Source organism: Triturus cristatus, chromosome 2_2, assembly GCF_964204655.1.
Source record: "Triturus cristatus chromosome 2_2, aTriCri1.1, whole genome shotgun sequence".
NCBI classification, from domain to species: Eukaryota; Metazoa; Chordata; class Amphibia; order Caudata; family Salamandridae; genus Triturus; species Triturus cristatus.
Genome location: NC_140582.1, coordinates 946,185,423 through 946,202,520, shown reverse-complemented (window position 1 = coordinate 946,202,520; position 17,098 = coordinate 946,185,423). Strand labels below are relative to the sequence as shown.

At 50.0% G+C, this 17,098-nt stretch overlaps 1 protein-coding gene across 1 annotated transcript in view; it reads right to left on the bottom strand.

Annotated features, from left to right (window-relative positions):
* ADGRA3 (adhesion G protein-coupled receptor A3) overlaps positions 1–2,670 on the bottom strand; it is a 399,594-nt gene extending 396,924 nt beyond the window's left edge. The window contains exon 1 of the mRNA XM_085642355.1: positions 2,247–2,670. Within this exon, the coding sequence (XP_085498481.1) occupies positions 2,247–2,461 (215 nt within the window). The 5' untranslated portion in view covers positions 2,462–2,670. The remainder of the gene's footprint in view (positions 1–2,246) is intronic.
* Positions 2,671–17,098: the final 14,428 nt, after the last annotated feature.

Sequence of the window (17,098 nt, the reverse complement as noted above, 5' to 3'; positions counted from 1 at the left end):
AATGTCAATTCCCATGTAAAGTCTGACTTATCAATAACCACAAAGGCACCTCCTTGTTAATTGTAAGATAGCACAATCACACCTAAGCCTTCTCTGACAAGCACCACCAGCCTGCATCCCAAGTTACGTCTACCACTACCAGATCACATAAGAAGTTTCAAGCAAAATGCGGAGTCTCATTTTGCTGGTATCCCACCAGAATCTCAACATTGACAACACTACCAAGATCCCACTGATCCTGCTTACGTATACCAACATACCCCACCTCCTTTGTCTTGCTACCTACTCTAGCAACTCCACCATAGTCCCACTATGGACCACTTTTGCGTAGTGTGCCAACTTGGATGCCTTCTGCTAGAGTGTCACAAATGAGCCCTGTAATGTGTCAGAACAGTTTGCCAATGAGGCACCAGAGCTCACATTTGGCAACAATATCTGCAGAAGAATAAACAGACATTCCACGCTGCGTGGGGGCAGGGCCATCCCACAGTGGAGTGACAGTGAAGAGGGGCCCCCGAGCTCCAGGAGGCCCCCGTGGATCCTGACTGTATCCCTTTGCAGGGGGCCTTCTCAAGTTTTGTTACGCCACTATCATCCCATGGTTCTGGTGCGCACATATCCAGAATTCCACTGGTCAGTCCATTATGGGAGAGCTGAATACACATCCGATATATCATCCGGTATCCATGAAAGGCATCTTGAAGCTTCTTCTACCTACATCCAAACAGACACCCTGAGGAGTGACCTTTGACCAGTATCCCATCATGTCCCACTCTACCAATGTCCCACTTAGCCCTGCCTCAGTGCCACATGCATGTCACTCTACTACCTGCAGCCTATTCTAAACACCATCAAATAGCAATCAACACGAGAACCTTAAATGTGAGCCCTCTCACCTGAACAAACAAGCCACTCTTTACTAACGTTCCAAATAGGACAACTTAACCAGTCTCCCACCTAATCTACCTTCCTCCATCCTTATACAAAAGCTCCCCCAGTCAGCACCCCACTGGTTGCACCTAAGCTGCCAACCCACAAGAATCTGGCCAAAGTTACCCTACTAACAGTTGGCACTTAAGCTCTCCTACTAGTGTGCCACTTAAGCACTTCTTCCACCAACGTGCCACCAATACTTTACTTCCACAGCGTGCCACCTAAAAACTCCTTATCCCAGTGTGTCACCTATGCCGTCGTTCCCTCAGCGTGCCACATACGCTTTTCATCTGCCAGCATCTCACCTACACTTTCCTTTCACCAGCGTCCTACCAGTGCTCTCCTTCCACCAAAGTCACACCTAAGCATGCTTTCCGTTGGCATCCCACCTAGGCTCGTTTTCAGCTAACATCCTACCTAAGCTCTCCTGCTAGCATGCCACCTCAGTTGATTATACCAGCATGCCACCTAAGCAGTCCTTCCACCAGCGCCCCACCTAATCTCTACTTTCACCAGCGTGACAACCTAATCTCTCCTTCTACCAGTGTGCCAACTAAGGTCACCTACTAGCGTACCACCAGAGCTCTCCCATTACCAGTGTACCACCGAAGCTCTCTTACCACCAAAGCTCTGCTTTTACCTGTGTGCCACCCAAGAAATTCCTTCACCAGCATGCCACCGAAACTCTCCTTTCATTTAACACCTCCTCCTACTAGTATGCCATCAGCGTGCCATCTAAGCTCTCGTTCTACCAGCCTGCAAACTAACATCTCCATCTCACAGCATGCCATGGAGGTGCCACCTAAACCCTCCTACCAGTGTACCACCTAAACTCTGCTTCCACCAGCGTGCCACCTGAACTTTTTTAACCGTGTAGCACTTAGCCTCTGCTTCCACCTACATGCCGCATTTTCCCACTCGATAACTCTAATCGTTAGGTTGTATGCCCCAATACCACACCTGACATTGGGGCTGACAGACCCTTCTAAGTCACGAAGACATATATTTTCCAATTATGGGAAGAGCCTCCGGTGGGTTCAACTGAACTAAACTACAAGTTACAAAACGCACATGAAAGACGAGGGCTTGTAACAAACGGAAAAAGTCAATTTGAATAAAAAAAACGCGATCCATCCTCGGCCACCAAGATCCTACGCAGACCACCACCACCGTGTCCAAAGACCCACATTTTCTTTCACCCGCATCCCACAAGCTCTTCATTCCCTCACTCTATCTTAAACCCACTACTTTTCTCACAGTGTGTAACTGGAGAACCCCTTTCCTATGGCCCCAGAACCCTGGACGCTACTCACAGAGTGACGGTCCTGTTGGGCAGCGACTCCGGGACGTGGCTGAGTTCCAAACTGCTGCAGATCACCTTTCCTCCAAGCACATCGGGACCTGCGGGGGTCTTGCCAGTGCCCTTCCCGCGATCCTGCTTGCAGCCGGAGGGCAGGAGGGAGCCCGCCCCATGCAGGAGAAAGAACAACAGACAGCCCAGGCTGCGTGGGGACAGGGGCCGTCCCATGGCACCCTGGACAGTTCGGGCGCCCACCTATCCAGAATTTCACCGGAGAGTCCGTTATGCGAGACTGCGATCCTCCGGTACTCCTTTAACGACGATCCTTCTCTCCTAATTACAGCAATTAAACCCCAAGTTGTGGCACCAAAGCGCTCCCTCCCGACCCTGTACGGAGAAACACATTCTATTAGTGGTGGGAAGAGTGTGGGGTGGGGGGGGGGGGCGGTGGGCGGGGATTGGTTGGGGAAACGTTTGTAATACCATTTGCTAGGAAAGTTCTTGTTTATAAGTTGATTGGCTGTGTAAGACTACAAATACGTACTAACGATTTCTATTGGCTACTGGGACTTTTCTAAGTTTTTTATTGGCTCTAGACTCAGTTGCCAGCATGGAGATCTATGATTGGTCGAGGGAACTCTTACAAGCTGTTTATTGTTGTGGGGGTATGCCTGAGAGTGTAAGTGCCCTTGACAGTGGTTTTCTCCGCCGAGGGCAGTCCAGAGGTGGTGTTGATATGTTAGGGAAGCGCGAGCCGTCTAGCCAGTGGGAAAAAACCACCAGTGACGAGTTCTTGTGATTATTGCTGGGATACAGACTGCGCACACCAAAGCAGACTTACTGTGACTCAGACACGCAGCAGCTTCTACACAACAACCTGTCGCCAATGAGTCAGCTGCAATTGTGCCTTCGCCACGAGCACGTTCTGGAAATGCGGATCGCTTTGATTCTCAAATAAGAATGAAATCTGTACATTTTTTCTTTCCACAGAACAGTCTACGGCGGCTCTTGGCTTAGTTACAATCATGTAGCGTCTATAGCAACCATTGAGTTTTCAGTTAGGAGCAGTGCTTTAAATGAAACAAGCATTGGCATAGCCAATAGGTCTCGCCTTTGGGACCTTATAAGTGTTTAGCCATGCAACAGTTGCATAACTAAACACTTATAAGGTCCCAAAAGCGAGACCTATTGGCTATGCCAATGCTTGTTTTAACTGCTGCAATCTATTGAAGCCTCACGGAGAACATCAAAGAGGCCGCGGGGCCGCGAAAGTGAAAGTAATTGCGGTAAAGCGTGACTCGCGCACATGCACTGTAGCTCTAGGCTGGCCTGGTAGCACTTTTTGGAGCCCTCACAAAATGTCTCGCCATGCACTGTAGCTCTAGGCTGTCCTGGTAGCACTTTTTGGAGCCCTCAAAAAATGTCTCGCCAGACCAGCGCATGCGCTGGGTCAGGCGAGACCTAAAAAGTGCAGGTAGTCACCAAATTTAATCGTGGACCCGAGGTGGGTTATGGGGCCGGGACTATGAGCGGTGCCCCGCGGCTACGGGCACACAATTAAGTTGATTGAGATTTTCTTGGTGTGCAGATGTAATGATACAAAAGCATTTCTGATATCTTTTGAGTATTCCCGTTGTCCTTACACGTACGAAAGGGTACATTAAATATTATCTTTCAAATTTGGATAGTGTGGTTACTTTAAGAGTGAGACCATGAAAAATAAATACCATGATCTCATTCTATTTAAAAACAATATTATCTGTTTAACAACATTATAATATATCTAAAGTACCCAATGCCCAAAAACTTCAAACCACTGATCCAGCGTGATACCTAATTAGGGATCAATACTCAATAACGTCACACATAAATGGCCCATACACATTCACCCATCTCCCTGATGCGCCGGGGCCAAGTTTTAATGACGATGATCATTTGTTTCCTTTACAGGTTCATATCTAACTTTTCTAAATACATAACTGAACCTGTATATCAACTCTCTTTCCTCTGGTCGATGGACCAATTAGTTGAGAAGTTGATGGTAATAATAGTACTATCTAATTACCTATCTAGCAAAATATTCACGGACTCTCTGTAAGATTTATAAAGTTAATCGCAAAATAATATGTTAAATCAATGCTCATCGCATAGAGGTTGCAAAGTAAACAAAGGAATTCTCACAAAGAGGGAGAGAAAAACATGCAAAATGCAAACAGTGTCATACTCATCAATGAATGAAATGCATATGAAGGAGTGGATAGGCGAAGAGACATACGTTTCAGAGACAAAAATACATTGCAAATGATTATGCAAAATACGATCATGAAGATATACTAACCCAATCTATCAGAGAAATACAACCCCCCAAGGAGGTGGTGTGGTTCCCCCGAAATAGAGTCAGGGAACAAAGATTTCAGGAATACAGGAGCGGGACAGGATCAGCTAGGCCTCTCTGCAAAAACGACGTACAGCGGCCATCTCCCATCTATCTCTCTCTCTCTTTCTCTCTTTCCAGTTCAGCTCCTCTCTCTTCTTAACCACACCCCTAAAGGCACCCCAGTTATACCCTAAAACCTACATGTTCAACCCACAACAGTTGAAACAATTTACAGAGCTCATTTCTTTATTGGACGGTTTGAGAGGTGGTCCATCACACCATCATGATCACATTCGAAATTCTATAGTCTTTTGTTTATTCGACGTTCCCATAACGTAATTCTTTTTTTTTTTTTTTTTTTTGAAACCGTTTATTACAGAATCCAAAAGATATACAAAGATGGGCCTACAACCTTCAGGCCGGCCGCTAGCAAACAGAAGGAGCATATAATACAGACAGTAGAACGCACGCTGCGGCAGAAGGGAAATCACAGGAGTTGAAAGAGGCGTTGGCAGCCACACCATCCGGACCCCACACAACGGTTTCATTTTTATATAAATAACAACAAAAAACAAGTCCACAAGGCAATCCACAATCGGAAACAACGGCCCGTGCTCCCCTAGGGGGGGGGACCCCACCGATCCATAGGAATATCGAGGGGGGGAATAGGTCAGGACGGGGACTAAGTAGACTCATTGCCCAGAACCGGGAAGACAAACAGGCTAAGGAGGCGGGGCCGGTGACGGATCAGGCAGTAGCGGCGGGGTACAGATTCCCCCACGGTAGGCGTTCCAGGGGCCCCATACTTTCACCCATGTCCCAGGCTTACCTCTCGCAACATACACCACCTTTTCCCGAAACATACACCAATCCATGTTGTCCTTCCACGCCGAGACAGTCGGCGACCTCTGGGAACCCCACAGTTGCGCAATGTCACGTTTGGCCACCATATATCCCAGAGTCGCCCACCACGTCTGCGGCACTGAGTAGTCGGTTGGCTCCCACACATTCAGAAGACATCTCCTCGCCTCGGGCAGCAGCGGCACATGCGTAACTACCTGCAAAACCTCATGCACACCACGCCAGAATCGCACCACCTCCGGGCATTCCCACAAAATATGGAGAAAGGTCCCCAAAGAACCACACCCACGCTTACACAACCCGTCCACAGCATAGCCCATACGCATCAGCCTCGGCCCCGTAACATAGACCCTATGGAGTATCTTGAGCTGGACGAAGCGAAGGCGGGCCGGTATGGAACGTAATTCTTAACTACTGAATGCAAGTACATTTACAATTAACATTTTCATTAATTCACAAGCGTTTTCCTGCAATGTCCGCGGCAGAAGTCTTGATTCCACGGCCAGTCTCTTCTTTTGGTAGACAAACAATGTTTTTCACAGCTGATCAACCTTGGTCTTCTGCAGCGCTCAGCGTTTCTGTCTTTTAACGGGTCATTCATGCTCCAACCCCTCATCTATCATGTAAAGTTTAGGAAAATTCAGGCCCATTTCAGCTCACTATGACAAAATAAACATAGGCATTTATTAATTACATGAAATGCACTTTTCACTGTTTACCACCCACATTTGCACTATCCCATGTTAATAGTTCTCTTAGCAAAGCTTTAAGCATTATTTATTATTTTTTTTAAAAGCAAGATGCAAGATACGAAACACGGCCTAGTCATGCATTATTTTGTTTCTTTTGAAGCGCAATGTAAAATGCGGCCTAGTTCTTTCATGCATTAGTTCACATTAGCGCACACATGCGCAAAGCGGTTTCTCGTGTAATTCGTGTGATTTGGACGTTAGTTTTTCATTGAACGCTGTTAGTAAGTATTATGGGGGTGTCTATTCAAGCAGGTTTTCTTTTTCGCAAAACCGTGCTCCATCAATCCCCCCTTTGATGCCATTTTTGAGCCATCATAAAATACCCATCAGACCAAGTGCCATCTTTATTTTTATCTAAAGTTCTCCTTTCATCATCTTGTCATCTAAATCTTTCTTCCTTTCATAGTAATCTCCTTTCATATCCTCTAGTTCTATCTCATCTCTTTTTTCTTTCTTGCTCTTCGTTTGTTATTTGATTCTGTTATTACTTTTCTTCCACATGTACACTTACAACATTTATATATTGTTATTAATACTAAGGCTACTGCAGCTATTGAAATTATTGGCATTATTATTTTCCTAATAGGCTACTTCCAAAAGTAGAAAACCATTTACTTACAGAGGAGAAACCCTTACTGTTAGAAGGTGGTTCTGACACTATGGGCCGCCCGAATTTTTCGCTTTTTGAGCACCTCATTGTTGAGCTTTTACGGTGGGAGAGCCTCATAAGTTGGGACTGTGAGAAGTTGGCCTGATGTATGATGTCACTAGTTATAGTGTACACCTTATATCAGTCCAAATACCCTTATGGTGATTGGTTGTAAAGTCAACCTTATAGACCAGCTATCCTAGTGGTAGCACGGACAAGAGCAGTCTTAGGCTAAACTCTGAATGGCATGTGAAGCCAGCTGTGATACCATATATAATCCCTTGAATACCAAATGAAAGGACACCACAACAGATATATATATAAAATAAAGTGTATTTATTCAAAGCAAACCCTCAGCACTCTTTATGAGATTAGAGGTAAGTACAACACAGTCTTATTTATGCATACAGTAAGTCACACAGGTAAGTAATACAGTTAGTCCCTAGGGGCCACGCAAACCATATACTAAGTAAGTGGTATAAGGACCACTGTCACGGAAATAGGATAGGCCTAGGCCTAGGGAATCGCTGGGGCTACACTATACTACCAAAGGTTAGGAAGTGGGAGGCCCACGGGATTCGTGTGCAGAGTGGAAACACTCACGCGTAATGCGTAAAAGTCAATAGCAATAGTACAGTTTAGAAAACGGTAGATTTAGGACACTTCCGGAGTAGCTAGGAAGTTGAGACTTGAAAACTAGACACTAGGATAGTCACTATCCTGATGAGCACCGGAGTACCCAAGTTACTTAGCCCACAGGCTGCGGGTGCATAGGGGTGAAGATGCGTCGTTTTCGTCGTCGACTCCTATGGATGCCTGAAGAAAGATGCTGACAGGCAGTCAGTGAAGAGTGTCCGGTGGATCCCAAGGCTGGGATCAAGAAGAGAAGAAACCTGCAAGCAGAAGGGACAGAGTCAAGGTCACTAGCCAGTGACCACGTGGAACCAGGAAGGAACCAGGCGATGTCGTGAAGATTGCAGGTGAAGGTGAAGCTTGTCGCTGCAGCCAGGAAGACCTGGAAGCGTCGAGGACGACCAGGACCAGGAGGCGAGCTGTCCCACGAAGGCTCTTGCTGTCGGCGGCGTCGAAGTTGGACTAGGACTCACCAAGCCTTGGCAAGCGGAACCCACGAAGAACGAAGGACTTGCTTCTGGTGCAGACCAGGAAGGTCTGGGGTGCTTCTTCTTTGCAGAGAAGCGGGAGCCAATATGGAGGAGCCAAACCAGCGCAGAAGATTTCAGGGTGCGTCGTCACAAAGGCCACTAGCCAGCGGGCAAGCAACCGGACAGACGCGGCAAGCAGGAAAATGCTGAAGGGCCCCACGCAGGACTCGTGGAGTGTGGGGGGCTGATCTTCGGTGCAGATGGTGCTTGGGGTTGGGGCTTCTCAATCCCCGGTGCACAACTTCGAGGGTACCTCAGAAGCTGCGCTTTAAGTTACTAGCCACTTTTTCCAGGTAGCCGGTCCCACGTCGCTCGTCGCCTCCACGGATCTCAGCTTTGCTGTCGATGTGGATCAGGGTCGGAGAAGTCTGGAAGTCAAGGCTCTGGTCAGGCTCTGCAGTCGGTTCCTCGTAGAACGTGGGCAAAGCAAAGGGTAGTCTCTTGATGGTGCCTGTTTGCACAGGGTAGCCACTCCTTGGCTACAAGGGAGATTCTTCAGTCTTCTTCTTTCGTCGAATGTCGAAGGTCCAGAGTTTCTGTTCAGTTTTGCAGGTTCAGGATAATCTAAAGTCTTGAGGCCCAACTCCCACTCTTATACTAATCTGGGGGGCTGGGATACCTGCTAGGTCACGCCTTATGGGTGGGACCTGGGAGGGGGTGGTTACGCCCACTTCCCTTTGTCCAGTTTCGCGCCAGAGCTGGGGCTGGAGTGCCCCAGCGCCGGTTTGAACTGGACTATGCAAGGAACACCTTGTGTGCCCCAGGCATGTCTCATTCCTTTCAGCCCACCCTGCCCCAATACACTAAAGGCTGTCTGGGGAGGTGCTAGCACCTCCCCAAGCAGGAAACCTATTGTCCAGGCCTCCCTGGCTGGGATCACTCCCAGCAGCAGGAGGTCAGACTTGTGTCTGTGGCAGCAGCATCCATTTTGTGATGCTGAGGCTTTGGTCAGAGGTTACACAGCAAAGTAGGATTTTAACATGTCTCTCCCTCTAGAAGGGAGGAATAATATCCTCATCACCAGAAATGGTATGGGGGTATTATTCCAAAGTGTTAGACACCTTACACGACATGTTTTGATAAGGCCAAACCATAGTTACCATAACCGTTTAAGATTATAAGGCACTTTAAGAGTATATGGTAGGCTATATCATAGAACAGCTATAAGGACATGGTTCCGAAAGCTGCAGACAGGCTCAGCTCATGCTAGAGCACCATCTCACATGTTACCAAGCACTCTGCCTCCAGGATTGTTAAGGCCTGCCATAGGAGTGACTGATAGGTACACATGTGTCTATATATAAGGGTAGATATAGGCATACTATATCTAAGCAAGGGGTGATTACACGACCTTGCCCCAGCTGAGTGATCAGCCAGTTGTGTCTGATTGGAAGGCCAGACCAGGGGTGGCATAATACATGCTGCAGCCCCTGGGAGGCCTAGGGTACACCTATGCCCTGGGTACCTAGGGTACACTGTACAGGGTCCAATAAGGTGATCCTTACCAATTGGTTATGTACCTAGGGTATATGGAGTCCCTTTTAAAGAGAGAGCAGACAGCCTGAGACCCTGAATGGCAGGATCTCAGGCCAACTAAGTCGAAAAACCAGCTAGACAGTAGGCAAAAAGTTGGGGGTAACCATAGTCAGATATCCACCTTCCTACAGGGACTCACCCACAGTGAACTCAGGATGGAAGAGACATGCCAGGGAAAGTCAGTGTGTTTTACTGTGTTTTCACTTCCTTATTCCCCTATGGGAATGTGGAGCCAGGGGCTAGATTAACTTCAATTAGGCCTACAGATTCCAGACACGCACTTAAGTCCACGGTAGCAAATGTGAAAAGAAGTATTCTGCAGAGTCCAAAGTCATATTTGTACTGCTTTTGGGTCATCCAGAACTTTCATATTTCTCTGAGCCAGCCATGACCAGACCCAGGCTGAGGGCTGACCTCAGCTGGAGGGATTGATAACCTTTCTTCCACAAGCTAGGGCCTCCTCTCCACGAAGAGAAGATGGGAGGGGCTACAGGCTCATCAATTAGCAGCTGTCACTGGGTGCCAGGCACCAGGCTGCACCAAGGAGGGAAGGCAGCGTGGAAGGAGTTGGGTTTCAGAGGCCATGTGGCCAGAGACAGTGGACGCCGCCATTTTGAACATACCCAGAGGCTGGACAAGAAGGAGGGAGCAGGGGCAGGAAAGTGATGTGTCACTGTTTGATAGGACCAACAGGGACTTCCTGCCAGCCCCCTACTCAACTTTTAAAAAGTGCTTGCACAGGAAGAGAAGCTCTCTCTGGGGTGTAGTCGGTGGAGGCTGAAGGCGCTGGAGCCTGGTGCAATGGGCAGTTGGAAGGAGAGACCCCCTGACGGCCCTCAGGACCCAAACAGCACCAGAAGAAGAGTCCAGGACCGGTGCGCAGGAACAGTGGCCTCTGCGCAGGGAGTAGTGAGGCCCCGAAGGAGAGCCAGGAGAAAGGCTGGCGCAGGGAGCCAGTGAAGACCGTTCCTTGCAGAAGGCACCCTCTTGGAGACCCGGAGGGCGAAGGAGAGTGCTCTCAGTGGCTGGGGGGCACCACCAGGAGCAAGAGGACGTGAAAATGGAGGAGATCGGACCCCTGGGGGCTGAGATATGCCCCCAAGAAGGTACACGACCTTTGACCTTTGCTAGGACCGACGACGAAGCACTAGAGGCTCCGCCGCCGGTCTTGAAACTGCCTCAGGGGTGGGTCAAGTCCCGGGGGCTGCCCCCCAAGGAAGGAAAGTCGGGGTGCGCCGTCGCGCACCCCGTGAAGATTCCCCCGCGGGATGCCAGGAGCCCACCCTGGCCCCCACCGATGCAGAGTGAGGGGGAGCACCGTCGTGCCCCCCCCGAAGATGTTCGGGGGCCCGGGACCCCATCCCCGGGCCCCGAGGGTGGAGAAGGTGGGGGGAAGTGCCGTCGCACTCCCCCCGAAGAACCGCTCCATGGAGGATGCGGCGTGTCTGCCCGCTGGAGCGGGCAGACGAGAAGAGTCGTGCCGGCTCCCGCGGCAGCACGCGAGGGTGCTGGCCGGGCGGGGAGCCGGTGGGGGCAGCCGGGGGTGGGCTCCCCAGGCTGCCCTCCATCACGGAGGCATGCGGGGGTCCCGGGTGGGACCGGGACCCCGAACACGAAGTGAGGGGGCGCGAGGGGCCCGGGTGGGACCGGGCCCCAGAAACCAGAAGGAGAGACTGGGGGTGGGCTCCCCGAGTCGCCTAGCAGCACCTGGGGGTCCGGGTGGGACCGGGCCCCCCACCGGAGGGAGAATACGCGGCGAAGCCGCCGGCATCACCAGCGCGGGTCTCCCCGGTACAGCGGGAGAGCCGCTCATCTGTTATGCGAAGGAAGGAGCTCAAAGCGCCCCATAATGCCTTGCAAGGCATGGGGAGAACCTTGTTTTTGGCGCCTGGTGGCCCCCAGAGGAGGGGGTCACCCTCATGGGTGAAAGGGAGTGCATGGGGGCTGCACCGCAGCCTCCCCCAGCAGAAATGAGAACAGTCCCCCCATAAGTTTCCTGGGGCATCTGAAATAATAACCCCTCAAGGGCTCAGCCAGCATTTATCACCTTCTGGGCTGGAACTTATGTTCTACAGCTGAGGGTGTACCACAATGTCTGGAGAAGGGCATCCCCTGGAGGTGAAGTGGTGTAATTGCACCGAAATGCATTTACTAATAGTTATTTCTTTCAGAGGGACTGAAGTTCATTTGTTTAATGTGATGTGCTGGTGTAAGGCGATGTCATAAGTCAAGTGGGGTTATGTTGTCAGACAGTCCTGCTAGGGTGTCTGGCTGTATATGCGTAATCCTGTGATTTCATCTGTGATCCCTTTAGGGGCTCTAATTGCAATGCATTCAAATGATCCACTAAGGTAATGAGTACTGTCATTCTAAAGTGTGCGTAAAAAAGGATTCTTGCTGCTGCGCTTAGGTGAAGACCCCAGACTGCTAGCCCTTAAGATATAGAGGTGCATACTTTATGGTCAGTAGGAGATGCTCAGTCAGGGTCATGTGTCACCAAGGCAGGTTTACCCCTTTTTAATGCTTGTTGAGGTAATGGGTGGGTCGCCACTGGGATGGTGCCAGTGCGCAGGGCCCTCGCTCCAGGTTATGTTCAACTAACTGCATTGGGAGCAAGTTGATGTGCATACATGGGAGTGGTGGTACTAGACCCCACCCCCCCTGCGGGAGGGGTGGAGATGTTATGCAATGTCATTAAGTAATTCCAACAGCTTATGTATATTTATAAATTGGTGCATGGTATTGAGTAGTGTGTGTGTTAAATACATTTACTCTTACTTTTATAAAGCAAAGTACAGACTGGACAATCAATTATTGAGTGTTATTTTTGTGCACCTGCAAATGGCGATTACTAGCCCACACCACCTCCCTTGAGTAAGCCTCAGACTGCTCTGCAACGCTACCCTCTGAGAGTCAGGCGCTACAATTGGGTGTTTGGTTCCCAGTGAAGGATAAATGTAGTCATGTTATTTGTGCAGGCCTCACAGATGCTGCCTCGTTTTCCAACACTTACCAAGTCTCTTCCAGACACCGTCAACCTCCAGTTGGGTCAAATCTTCTTGTAATTTCGTAATATTCTTAATATATCCCTCAATACCTTTACTTTTGTCAGGGATATAATTGCAGCAGTGTTGAATTTTCAACATGCCTCAAGCTCCACCTTCTTTTGCCAATAAGATATCAAGGGCAAGTCGATTTTGTAAAACCATTGATCTGATAGCACCCATTTCGGTGTCAATCATCAAGAACCCACCAGCAGTATCTGTTGAGAAACGATCAATCACTGTGGACAATTTTTGAATTTTATGTGAATATATAACAACTCCAACTGATGGTACCAGTGCACCAAAAATGTCACCTATTACTTCTGAAAAACTCGCTCTCTTATTACGTGTTAGTCCTTGTTTTATTTAGTTGATTCTGTTATTATTTCTATTTACATGGTGGATGTTAATGTTAGACTTGGCACCATTGGCATGAGTCTCCCACTTTTTGCAGTTGCCTTATCTGGTTTTGCTAGTCTAGATGCTTTGGGCACTTTGCCACTGCTGTTCAGTGCCAAAGTGCAAGTGCTTCCTATTGTAAATTGTTTTATGGATTAGTGATTCCATGATTGGGCATTTGATTTACTTGTCAGTCCCTAGTACAGTACACCATGTGTGCCTAGGGCCTGTAAATCAAATCACGCTGGTGGGCTTGCAGCACTGATTTTGCCACCCACAGCAGCAGCTTGTAAAATGTGGCTAAGGCCTGCCATTGCAAAGCCTGTGTGAAGTCTGGGACTGCCATGTCGACTTGGTAAGTGCACACACTTGCCAGTCCCATAAACCTTCCCTTTTCTGCATGTTAGCCACTCCTAAGGTAGGCCCAAGGTACCCCTGTGGGCAGGGTGCATTGTATGTGAAAGGTAGGACATGCCCTGATGTGTGTGGCAATTTCGTTTTTCACAATTGCAAGGCTATCTGTTCCCACAGGCCAGAATGAGAAGTTTGATTATAACATCTTATAAACATAACTGACCCAGGGAACAAGATAGGAAAATTAAGTTTAGTATGCCTGAACTCAGAATGTTACAGTGCATCTTTTAGTGTGGGTGATTTTAACATTCTGTGTTTGAAAATACCACTTTTAGAAAGTAGGTATCTTCTTGCCTAACCATCCAGTATGCCTCTTCTTGGTTTGTGTATTGCTTGTCTGGCTTGTGAGTGACAGGAGGTGGGAGAGGGCTGCGACTCCAGCAGTCTGATGAGTCAGGGCTGGGTTGAATGGGACCTGGGTTGAATTTAGAGTAGGGGGAGGAGATTTCCTTTTACCTGCCTGGGCCAGGTCGGCTTTCAACAATGCTGTCTCCACCTCCTGCCAGGAAGCTGCACCAGTGAGGACAGAACTGGGTTTGGCTGAGTAGAGACACTCTCTGCCTTCAGAGACAAAGGATTTGTGTCTATAAAAAGGGGGACCCAGACCCCAGAACTTTAGATCACTTCTGGGAAATCAAGAGAAACCTTTACCAAGGAGAAGAAACCGGAGAAGCTGAAGGAGGATTACTGCCCCTGTGCTGTTTGCTGTTTGGGGTTGGCCTGCAGTGGTTACTTGTTGCCAAGGAAAGGAGAAAAAGGACTTTACTGGTTGCTTTGTTATCTTGAGGAAGATCTCCAAGGGCTTAAAACTGAGCTTGCCTTCTGTCTGAAATCTCAGGGACACAAAGACTTCCTGAATTTCCTTGCTGGGAATTCTAACCTACAGAGAGGTGCCCGCTGCTGTTCAGGACCTCTAGAGACAGTTTGTCACTGGGAGCTGGAAGCGCGACGCAACGACGAAGAAGCGTGCCGTATCTACACGAGTCCCGACGTATCACCGAGAACATCGTCGCAGCGCCTGCCGTGCAGCTGGAAAAGTTCAATTATCGGATCGTCGCATCGCACCAAGCAGCCCGAATGAGAAGTTTGATTATAACATCTTATAAACATAACTGACCCAGGGAACAAGATAGGAAAATTAAGTTTAGTATGCCTGAACTCAGAATGTTACAGTGCATCTTTTAGTGTGGGTGATTTTAACATTCTGTGTTTGAAAATACCACTTTTAGAAAGTAGGTATCTTCTTGCCTAACCATCCAGTATGCCTCTTCTTGGTTTGTGTATTGCTTGTCTGGCTTGTGAGTGACAGGAGGTGGGAGAGGGCTGCGACTCCAGCAGTCTGATGAGTCAGGGCTGGGTTGAATGGGACCTGGGTTGAATTTAGAGTAGGGGGAGGAGATTTCCTTTTACCTGCCTGGGCCAGGTCGGCTTTCAACAATGCTGTCTCCACCTCCTGCCAGGAAGCTGCACCAGTGAGGACAGAACTGGGTTTGGCTGAGTAGAGACACTCTCTGCCTTCAGAGACAAAGGATTTGTGTCTATAAAAAGGGGGACCCAGACCCCAGAACTTTAGATCACTTCTGGGAAATCAAGAGAAACCTTTACCAAGGAGAAGAAACCGGAGAAGCTGAAGGAGGATTACTGCCCCTGTGCTGTTTGCTGTTTGGGGTTGGCCTGCAGTGGTTACTTGTTGCCAAGGAAAGGAGAAAAAGGACTTTACTGGTTGCTTTGTTATCTTGAGGAAGATCTCCAAGGGCTTAAAACTGAGCTTGCCTTCTGTCTGAAATCTCAGGGACACAAAGACTTCCTGAATTTCCTTGCTGGGAATTCTAACCTACAGAGAGGTGCCCGCTGCTGTTCAGGACCTCTAGAGACAGTTTGTCACTGGGAGCTGGAAGCGCGACGCAACGACGAAGAAGCGTGCCGTATCTACACGAGTCCCGACGTATCACCGAGAACATCGTCGCAGCGCCTGCCGTGCAGCTGGAAAAGTTCAATTATCGGATCGTCGCATCGCACCAAGCAGCCCTTTTGTCGCATCGCACCGGATCGTCGCATCGAATCGAGGCGCCATCTTGTCGCATTGGAACCGGAACGCAGTAAGAAACTGATGCATCCCCTCCTCACCGGTAAGGAACTGATGCATTGCCTCCCCTACACTGCAGTAAGGAACAGGTGCGCCACCTTTCCTGAAGCAAGGAACTGACGCTTCGCCTTCCCTGCGACCCTTTTGTTTGTTTGCGTGACCCATCTAAGGTACTTTGTTGGAAAAGTGCCACATTTACAAGGGCAGTGGGACGATAAATAAAAAGCCCCAAAAAAGTGAAGTTGTTGTTTAAAGAAAGAGCATTGGGGGGGCGTGCCCAAAATGGCGGCAAAGTAAGACGTGCTTCGCTGCCGACTGCCGTACTACAGCACCGGCCCGTAGCCCACCAGAGCCTCGTTAGTGGGGGCGATGACCTTTTCCCGCGACACGACATCGGGATCCATTGCGGAGCGTAACTTGGCCATCCTGAAAACTGCCATTAGTGGAGTTTGACGTCCGGAGTTAGTGCTGGTGTAGCAGCGGCGTGGCCCACAGTCCAGCGGCGGCCGCACTGCCTCGGCGCCCGACTCCCTTGACTCACGTGACTATCTCGGGGCCGCCTAGCAAAGGTTTGCTCGACTTGGATTGTGAGCTGTCCACCACCTGGCCCTCATCTCCAGCACCGCGGACGGTGAGCCCGGTGGCTGGGAGGTGTGCACTGTCAGTGGTGGCGCAGCCTACTCCCCAGCAGCGGTCACGCCACATTGGATTGATGGCCCCTCATCCAGCCCAGCCGCCCTGTCCTCTGGCCCGGTGGAGTGCGCTGTGTGGCGGCTGAGGCCCGGCGACAGGTGACGAGATTGCCACAGTGCCATGAACGTCCCTGGCAACAAGGGTGATGCAGCTGAGAGCCCGGTGCCCAGCTCACGCCTGAGATGACAGCACGAGGTGAGCCCACGCACCCGGAGTGGACCCGGCTGAGCCCCTGAAGCCTGAGACCCCCTGTGTGTATCTGATGTCTTGCTACTGAAGGCGCGGTGCCTCTGGCTGGCCAACCGTGATCCACCCTGCACTAAGGCCTGCGGTGCCCATCGGCCCTGAGTGCAGGGGAAGCGACGTGGGCCCGATCTGTGGCCTGTACTTGTGTGGGGTCTGCGGGCCTGCGGACCCTGCCTGGGAGAGCTGAAAGGGGCAGCCGCTGCCGCCCGCCACCGCTGCTCGGATTCTCTGGTGTGAACTGTGGTTGGCCTGGGGGAAGTACGGGCCCAGGAGTGGACGACGTGAGGGCCCCATGATCTGAAGCATATCACTCCTGAGTGGCGGTGAGTGACTGACACCAAGATACCCCAGCTGCTGCACCCTGATTCCAACCCGCTATAGACCCTGCGCTGGAACTTAGAGCACTGCTTGGCCAGCCCACTGCTTCCTTACCCGGTCCAAGCAACCTTGCTCCGACACGCGACGGGGGTGAGTTCGCTCTGCTTGACCCCTGGTGTGCAGGCCTGGGATATGACCTCCACCCATGCCCGGGAGGACAGGAATCAGAAAGACCCCAAGCCAGACCTCACCGTGAGAGACCTCTTCTCTCGCGCCCAGCGGGGCCCCCGAAAGATGGCTCACTCACCCCAGGAAGCCGCGTCTGCC